Genomic DNA, 9,261 nt, shown 5'->3' on the forward strand with positions numbered 1-9,261 from the left:
ATTTGTCTCATTATGGATTTAACGTCTTGGCTAGTAATGACTCACTGGTGAAAAGGTACGAGGGGTTCCAGCGCAGGTTCAGGCGCGGTGCCTCTGACCCCGTCGGCCAGGCGGAGAACGGTCCAACCCGAGTCGAGGAATGGGGGCTCGAAGAGTGCCACGTCGCCCCGCTCTAGGTACAGGTCGCCTCCGGAGGTGCAGCTGTCAAACACCTGGCCGGTCGCGCAGCGTGCAAACAGCGACGCTGATACCGCCACACGCGTCTTTTCCCTCGTTTTCAGTCAAACGTCGCCATTAGCGCCACCTACCTTCTTCCGTGAGAACGCACATGTAGAGAACTTGAAGCGTGTCCTCCGGAATAGAAACCTGGATTCCAAGATGCTTTTCCATGGAGATGAGCCACATCTTTTGGTCGAACATCAGATGTTCCATGAAATGACCGAGCAGACCTAAACATTTCAAATACAAAAACCCGTTTTCAAAACCAAAGATTAGATGAAAATGATATTCGAAATTTACCCAGCGTGTAATACGTTGTGAACTTCCAGACTTCCTCCAATGTTTTGAAGGTGACAAAAACCACTTGGTCTTCGCTATCAACGGCGACAAGGTTACACGACAACTCCTGAAATTCAAATGAAAAGAAGCCACTGTATTGGTCGTTTTTTTTGCGGGTGGGAACCTCTGGGATAACCATAACGATGATCTCACCACACGGCGTACAACAATTATCAGGAAATCATTCTCAGATATTCTACAAAACAACTAATAAACAGAAAAACAAGCTATTTTCAGTCTTCTGCTGTGAATTGGAATGAGTTGATCACTAGTAGACGTCCAATCCGTTTGAAGTGGGAGGGATGGGCACCCTCCCACTTTAAACGGATTGGACGTCTATGGCTGTCAGTGGCAGCCAATGCCAGGTACAGAGTTAATTTTGGATCACTTCCTGTTGGTATTCTGGCCAGGTAGGGGTCACTTCCCGTCGGTATTCGGGCCAGGTAGGGGTCACTTCCCATCGGTATTCGGGCCAGGTTGGGGTCACTTCCCGTCGGTTTTCGGGCCAGGTTGGGGTCACTTCCCGTCGGTTTTCGGGCCACCTGCGGGCCACATCCGGTTGGTATTGGGGCCACATCCGGTTGGTATTGGGGCCACATACGGGTCACTTCCGGTTGTTATTGGGGCCACATACGGGTCACTTCCGGTTGTTATCCGGGCCACTTACGGGTCACTTCCCGTTGGTACCCGGGCCACTTACGGGTCACATCCCGTTGGTATTTGGGGCACTTACGGGTCACTTCCTGTTGGTATTTGGGCCACTTACATGTCACTTCCCGTTGGTTTCTGGGCCACTTACATGTCACTTCCCGTTGGTTTCTGGGCCACTTACATGTCACTTCCCGTTGGTTTCTGGGCCACTTACCGGTCACTTCCCATTGATATTTGGGCCACTGGGGCATTTCACGTCATTTCCTGTTTATTTTCCGTCACTTCACTTTCCTTTAGGGCCATTTACGGGTCACTTTCTGTTGATTTTAAGGCATTAACAGGTTACGACCTGTTGATTTTGGGTAACTGAATAGTAAGTGACTCAAGAATGTCCTCAAACGAATAGGAAGTGTCTCAAAAGCAACAGAAAGTAACCTGTAAATGCCGACAAAAGATTGGCTTTGAATGTTCTGGTTTCAGTGCCATTGACGCCGCTAGCCGTCTAGCACTGTTTATGGCAGCTATCGGGCTAAAGTATTCTAATGCAAGATTTTGTTATCAACCTTTAGGTTCCTTTTTTATTTTAAACAGTTTTAAACTTTTTTAAAACAATACATTGGTTCTTGACGGGAGCAGTTTGCGAACCTTTTGCGCTCTAACTTACAGTACCATCCATCAGTTAGCTCAACATGTTGCTAATTTGACCTCTTTAGCCAACACTGACACGTGCATTTAACGCCACTGATGACCAGAACTTGCACTCCAAGTACTGCACATATACATGGGCTGGCAGTGAATGAGTTAAATACTTTTTTGAGTGGTACCATCAAGAGAGCGCCGAGTTGAGCGCTGTCGGCCTGCTGAATGCGCAGTTTCCCTCGCAGCATTTCCTGCAACTGCTCGTGCGCAGGAAGACGCTCGTCACCCGTGACTGCGTCCAGTCGCATGGGAAGAGCTGGGGGGAAAAACAAGACGCTTGCCTGCTCCAACTGCAGTTTCATACAGATTTCACAATTAATTCACTGGCTGCCATTAACGCCGCTAGCTTAGTCAGGTTTATACCAATTGCTGCCAATGGGAGGCAATGAGTTAATGAATGACTTAAGAGGGTGAATGGATAAACAGACTCACATGACATGACTACTCCTGGCTTTTTTTTTTTTTTTTTGACAAGTCATATTCCTGCTTCCACCACCAACTTTGAACAAATATTTTTTTTGATATGCAAAATGACAGAAATGCAAAAACGAAGTCACCTGTTGGATGATTCCCCTCAGATGTTCTGGTGGCGGCACCTCTGGAGAAAGCGGCACCTGGAAGAAGCGAGGAGAAGAAGGAAAAAAAATCAAACCAAAAAGAGCCACATGCGGGTCTGGAGCCACATTTTGCAGGTCCCTAATTGGAAGTTTCTAATCATCACTGGCGCGGAAAGAGTTCAAAGTTGAATACTGTGTCCTATCGACAGTATAAATAAAACTTCGGATATTTTCAGAGATGATGGACCAAAGAAAAAAAGTTGTTTTGCGCTTTTTTTCTTACCAAGTTTGGTGTGTGGTCTGCTTTTCTCCATTGTACTCGCTTGTAATGCTCTGATGTGAGGACACACATCAGCATTTTTGAGGAGGAAACAAGTGTCAACCCCTCAGTCGATGCTTTGACTCTTCAAAATAAAAGGTTGAATAACCACACAGTTACATGAAAAGTTTCTTCAATGTGAGAAAAATTGAATACATTCCAATGGAATTAACTGTTCCATACGTGTTATGTTCCATGTTTTGAAACTACACGGCTCCATTACCCTTTAAGTTGACAAAATGTACATGTTTATTTGCATTTGTACTTTTTCAGTACCAATGATCATGTTACAATGCTATTACAATTCATAGATTAATCGCAAAATTAAATGAAACGTGTGAAAACATGCAACCTCAGTCAAGCCACTTGCTGGTCAATCATCAGTCACAAAACAAACAAACCACATTCCTACCAAAAATGGGGAGGAAAAACAAGATGTTGGAACGGTTAAACATACAGGCCACTAAAAACGTTGTCATGTCCCGTACGTGTTGTTAGCCCTCGTCCTGCCCTGTCGTACCCATATCTGTCCTAGTAGTTTTCCGCAACTCTACCCACATGATGCTAACTACAATGATCCCTCGCTACTTCGCGCGTCAAACTTAGCGCTCTAAGTCCATCGCGGATTTTTTTCAATTAAAGAAAAAAAACATCAAGAAATAAAGCATTTAAAAAAGTTAAGATGTATGCATGTAAACATGCACAAATCATTTTTTTTTATATTATATAATTTATATCATTCGGAAAAACCTATGGTGCGCCAAGGGGATATCGACAGAAATAAAATAAATATAAGCAATCTGGTGCGCACCAGATTGTCTCTAGTGTGCACAAACTATCTGGTAAACATTAACATCATAGGACATTTAAGCTAGCGCGAGTTAGCCAATTGTTATGAACATTAGCATTATATAGCATTTCAGCGAGCGGACTTTTGCTATGCAAGTTGGCCGTTGCAAACATTAGCATTATATAGCTAATAGCATTTAAGCTAGTGCAAGTTAGCCAATTGTTGTAAACATTAGCATTATATAGCATATAAGATAGCGGGATTTTGCTATGCAAGTTAACCAATTTTTGTAAACATTAGCATTATATAGCATTTAAACTAGCAAACTTTTGCTATGCAAATAGGCCAATTGTTGAAAACATTAGCATTATATAGCATTTAAGCTAACGCAAGTTAGCCAATTATTGCAAATGTTAGCATTATATAGAATTTAAGCTGACACAAGTTAGCCAATTGTTGTAAATATTAGCATTATATAGCATTTAAGATAGCGGGATTTTGCTATGCAAGTTAGCAAATTATTGCAAACATTAGCATTAAATAGCATTTTAGCTAACACAAGTTAGCCAATTGTTGTAAACATTAGCATTATATAGAATTTAAGCTAGTGGGATTTTGCTACGCAAGTTAGCTAATTGTAGTAAACATTAGAATTACATAGCATTTGAGTTAGCGGGATTTTGCTAAGCATGTTAGCCAATTATTGCAAACATTAGCATTATATAGCATTTAAGCTAGCGCAAGTTAGCCAATTGTTGTAAACATTAGCATTATACAGCTTTTAAGGTAGTGGGATTTTGCTATGCAAGTTTGCCAATTGTCGTAAACATTAGCATTATATAGCATTTAGGCTAATGCAAGTTAGCTAACTACTGCAAACATTACTATTATATAGCATTTAACCTAACACATGTTAGCCAATTGTTGTAAACATTAGCATTATATAATATTTTAGCTAGTGGACTTTTGCTATGCAATGTTGTAAACATTAGCAATATATAGCATTTAAGCTAGCGGGATTTTGCTATGCAAGTTAGCCAATTGTTGTAAACAGTAGCATTATATAGCATTTAACCTATCACAATTTAGCCAATCGTTGTAAACATTAGCATGATATAAGATTTTAGCTAGTGGACTTTTGCTATGCAGTTTCAACAATGCAACAACTGGCCAACTTGAATAGCAAAAGAGCGCTAGTTTAAATGCTATATAATGGTAACGTTTACCAGATTGTTTCTAATGTGGACCAGATTATTATTATTTCTGTCGAGGTCACTTTAGTGGCTCTGTAAAAAACATTAAAATACACATATACACAAGTTTTTTTAACTATACTTTGAGAAGAAAAAAAAAAAAACGTCTTATATGCATCTCTTTCCAATGCTGTTAAACATATTGAAAAGGGAAAAAAATGCAAATCAGCTCCGCCTCTACATCTCGGATTTTCAATTTTCGCGGGGGGTGGCGGTCCCAATCAACCGCGATAAACGAGGGATCACTGACTATCTACAATCAAGTTGTACCCTCCACCCCCTCCGTCCAGCTGAAAAGAAATAGGGACAAAAGGCATTTTGTATTCCAGACCACTGGGTGGCGCACAGCGGTTTAAAATTTGCAGGAGTAAGACTCACTCAAGCCGGATATTCAAATTAAACTTCAAAATACAATAATAAAAAGTGTTAGTTTTCGTGAGGTTAAACAGTTCACGAGCAAAAAAGACGTGTTCGATTGCGAAAGCCGAACAATTTCACGTCTGCGATGTCGCAGTTTTTAAAGAGGAGGTTTTTCGCTCGTGTATCACATTTGCTTTTGTTTTGACAAAACCGGAATAAGCCTTCCTGGCAAGCCGGTAACTTGACAGCAAAAGGCCCAGTCAAAATAAAAGCAGCTTCAATGGCGTCGAAAATTTAAGTAGATTTCACCGATCGTCCCTTCGCTCTATTATCCGTTCATAGCCGGTTTCGCCTTTAGATTGGGGACTCGATCTGCCCCCGTGTATTTTTGGGGAAATCGGATGTTTTCGTCGGCCGCAGATGGAGGCGGCTAGCGGCCGTCTTCTGTTAACATAGCACAAAGCAGACCGACCGCCGGACAGAGCGAGTGAGCGAGGGACATCCCAAACGGACGGACGGACCTCCGCTGCGCGGTCGCTCCAGTCTTGCGTCTCCGCCGGCCGGCCCGCATGGAGCAGTAGGCGGCGCCCCGTCATGGCTCCGTGCTCCGTGGCGGCGGCCTGCCGCAGCCTGGCCCTCTCGACGTGGCTACTGTCCTTCTGCTTCGTCCACCTGCTGTGCCTCGACTTCACCGTGGCCGAGCGGGAGGAGTGGTACACGGCCTTCGTTAACATCAGCTACGTGGAGCCCGCCACCAGGTCGCTGCGGAGCGACAAGAGCGAGTGCGGACGCTATGGGGAGCACTCGCCCAAGAAGGACGCCAAGGGGGTGGTGGTCCTGCCCTCCGCACCGCACGACCGCCAGGCCTGCGACCCCAACACCAGCTTCGGGGCCCCCGCCGGGGCCTGGGTGGCGCTCATCGCCCGCGGTAACTGCACCTACCGGGACAAGATCCGGCACGCCGCCGAGCGCAACGCTTCGGCCGTGGTCATCTTCAATGTAGGCTCGGCCAGCGCCAACGACACCATCACCATGCCGCATCCCGGTGCGAAAACTCAAATACTTCATTGTAGAAAATAGTCCAAAACAACCAAAAAACACCTTATATAGCAAGAACAGGTCAAACTGGGGCATGTTAGGACTAGTCCCCAAGCATCTCTCCTAATTTGTCACCTCAACCAATCTTCTCAGGTACGGGCGACGTGGTAGCCATCATGATCCCGGAGCCCAAAGGTCGCGAAGTGGTGTCCTTGCTGGAGCGCAACGTGACAGTCACCATGAGCATCACCATCGGCACCAAGAACCTGCAGAAGTACGTGAGCAGGACCTCCGTGGTGTTCGTGTCCATCTCCTTCATCGTGCTCATGATCATCTCGCTGGCCTGGCTCGTCTTTTACTACATCCAGAGGTTCCGATACGCCAACGCCCGAGATCGCAATCAGGTACCGAGGGTCGGGAATCTCTCGCGCGTTCCCTAACTGCCGTATCCAGACTTTTATAGAACGACTAAAAGTTGTTTGTGCAGCGCCGCCTTGGCGACGCCGCCAAGAAGGCCATCAGCAAGCTCCAGGTGCGCACCATCCGAAGGGGCGACCACGAGACCGAGGCCGACTTCGACAACTGCGCCGTGTGCATCGAAGGGTACAAGGCCAATGACGTCGTTCGGGTCCTGCCGTGCAGGTACGTCGCCCCACTAGATCTTGTAAGGGTGGCGGATTCTTTTCGACTGACCGATTCGTGTTCTCTGAAGACATTTGTTCCACAAGAGCTGCGTGGACCCGTGGCTCCTGGACCATCGTACCTGTCCCATGTGCAAGATGAACATACTGAAGGCGTTGGGGATCGCGGTGAGTACACAAAAGGGGCGGGGACTCGTGGTGCATTACTCATTGTCTCGGCTTCCTTACAGTTGAACGCCGACTGCCTGGACGAGCTGCCCCTAGACTATGACCTGGCTCTGGGTGGCGTAGCAGCGCCCCTGGCCCTGGACGCCGCTGTTTCCGGAGCGGGTGACGGCATGCTAGGCGAGGGCGGCTCCGACATGGTTCTGGACCCCGGCGTGCGACGGATGGGTCTCCCGCAGGACTACCGGGACCCTCCCGACACCCTGAGGGACAGTCCCGTGACCGACGCGCGCCTGGGTGAGTTCGCGTGGAAAGTCGGGCGTACTTCAGTGACAAAATTCAAGATTCGGATTCTGTCCCGCAGGTGAGCTCCGGCCGATGGCCAGCAGCGTCTCCGTGGCTTCGCTGGTGATCGCCGTGGAAACGGGGCTTTCCGACGAGGAAGGATCCCACGAAGCTTCTCAGATGGTCGACAAATCTTGAGAACTTAAATGCCGCGGGCGAGGAGGACATTGAATTTTCAGTCCTGAAACGGTTGACTTTAGTCCGTGTGTTCCTCAGTCGTGCCTGGTGTTCCCCAATCCCCGCTCCCCGACTTGCGTGGATTCTCGTTGGACTTCCCGAATCTGACAACTGCCAGAGCTGTTCGACTGGAATTGCTTAGCGACAACTTGTCTCTCTTCTCGGGAAAATTCCACGCCAGAACTTCTCCGTCCCCGAAAAGACACCGAGCGAGATCAAGACCTCAGAACTGAAAGACCTTCCCGTCTATCGACAATCAATATTTAGCCCGACGTTCTTCTTCCCCAGACGACTGAGGCAGCGCGCGACGACAGAGCTCGAGGTCGTCATCTATTTTGCTACCAGAGGAGATGTTTATTTTTGTAATCGCGACAAGAATGCGCCTTTTGAGGGCGTCCGAGAGGTTGACATTTTGCAGCGTTGAACGTCAGAAACGCAAGGACATTTTGCACTCGTCTTTTTCAGCGTCGGTGATTTCTGGCGGCAAATAAACTGAACAAACTTTTAAATTTTCTTGTCAAACCTTCAACACGTCAAGTCTCTTCCTGAAAACCGCTCTCCGTTTATTTTGGCGCTTGATCGGCGCCGAGCTGTATAATGTGACGATGACGCGTTACGGTGGCCGCTTCTCTTTTTTTGTGAATGCTGTTCTAATTAAACTTCTCTGTTGTGTTGTAAGATTTTGACGTCTTTTTTTTGTTATGAGGGCTGGATTGTCTTCTTGCAATGTTTTGACCACACGGAGGCAGCACCTGCATTATGAATTTCCCTGCAGAAGCCCCAGCAGGGCCAGAACCAAAAGTGGTATTTGCCGTGTGGCTTTTTTTTTTGCCATGTGGCATTTTTTAAAATTTTTTTACCATGTGGCAACATTATTTTGCCATGGGGCATTTTTTTTCATGTGGCAAAATTGATTTTGCCATGTGGCATTTTTTATCATGTGGCATTTTTTTTGACGTGTGGCAAAATTGATTTTGCCATGTGGCAACATTAATTTTGCCATATGGCATTTTTTTTCCCCAAGTGGCAAAAATGATTTTGCCATGTGGCATTTTTTTTTTTACATGTGGCAAAATTAATTTTTCCATGTGGCTTTTTTTGTTATGTGGCTGTTTTTTTGGCATGCAGCTCTTTTTTGCCATGTGGAAAAATTGAATTTGCCATGTGCCATTTTTTTGCCATTTGGCAAAATTGATTTTCCCATGTGGTATTTTTTTGCCGTGCGGCTTTTTTTTTTTTTTGCCATGTGGCAAAATTGATTTTGCCATGTGGCTTTTTTTGTTATGAGGCTTTTTGCCATGCAGCTTTTTTTTTTTTTTGGCATGTGGCAAAATTGATTTTGCCATTTGGCTTTTTTTGCCGTGCGGCATTTTTTTGCCATGTGGCAAAATTGATTTTGCCATGTGGCTTTTTTTTGCATGCTTGCATAGCCGTCAATGGCATAACCTGACTTGGGTGTCAGTTGAATGTCAATGCGCTATAATGGTAAGCGGATGGCCAAAAATCACAGCCGCACATGTTTTTCTGCCATTTAAAATGAATGGAAAATTTGGAGGTGCATAGCCGTCAATGGCAACGCCTGAGTTGGGTGCCAGTTGAATATCAATGCGCTGTAACGTATAGTGCATGGTTAAAAAATTTTTTAAAAATTGCCATTTAAATGAATGGAAAAATTGGACGTGTATAGATGTCAAGGGCGTGGATGTGC

General features: G+C 45.7%; 2 protein-coding genes across 5 annotated transcripts in view; one reads left to right on the forward strand and one right to left on the reverse strand.

Moving 5' to 3' along the window:
* The window catches only part of LOC130928875 (SH3 domain and tetratricopeptide repeat-containing protein 1), a 29,011-nt gene that overhangs the window by 9,427 nt on the left and 10,323 nt on the right, over nucleotides 1-9,261 (reverse strand). For 2 of the 3 annotated variants that reach the window (XM_057855666.1, XM_057855665.1), the window contains 5 exons: nucleotides 2,466-2,522; nucleotides 2,034-2,164; nucleotides 520-625; nucleotides 309-449; nucleotides 46-244 (listed from right to left, as the gene is read on the reverse strand). In XM_057855666.1, the coding sequence (XP_057711649.1) occupies nucleotides 46-244; nucleotides 309-449; nucleotides 520-625; nucleotides 2,034-2,156 (569 nt within the window). In that variant the 5' untranslated portion in view covers nucleotides 2,157-2,164; nucleotides 2,466-2,522. Of the gene's footprint in view, nucleotides 1-45; nucleotides 245-308; nucleotides 450-519; nucleotides 626-2,033; nucleotides 2,165-2,465; nucleotides 2,523-2,748; nucleotides 2,870-9,261 lie in introns of all 3 variants that reach the window. The other variant, XM_057855664.1, reaches the window with a different exon arrangement.
* On the forward strand, nucleotides 5,280-8,288 carry rnf150b (ring finger protein 150b). 2 transcript variants are annotated; one of them, XM_057855686.1, is made up of 6 exons: nucleotides 5,280-6,232; nucleotides 6,379-6,629; nucleotides 6,701-6,867; nucleotides 6,938-7,034; nucleotides 7,097-7,328; nucleotides 7,396-8,288. In XM_057855686.1, the coding sequence occupies exons 1-6, from the start codon at nucleotides 5,782-5,784 to the stop codon at nucleotides 7,512-7,514; spliced, it is 1,317 nt and encodes a 438-aa protein (XP_057711669.1). In that variant the 5' UTR covers nucleotides 5,280-5,781; the 3' UTR covers nucleotides 7,515-8,288. The 2 variants fall into 2 exon arrangements, with proteins under 2 accessions (XP_057711669.1, XP_057711670.1); XM_057855687.1 differs by having other exon boundaries at nucleotides 5,296-6,232; nucleotides 6,713-6,867; nucleotides 7,396-8,277.

Source organism: Corythoichthys intestinalis, chromosome 13 (assembly GCF_030265065.1).
Source record: "Corythoichthys intestinalis isolate RoL2023-P3 chromosome 13, ASM3026506v1, whole genome shotgun sequence".
Classification (NCBI taxonomy): Eukaryota; Metazoa; Chordata; class Actinopteri; order Syngnathiformes; family Syngnathidae; genus Corythoichthys; species Corythoichthys intestinalis.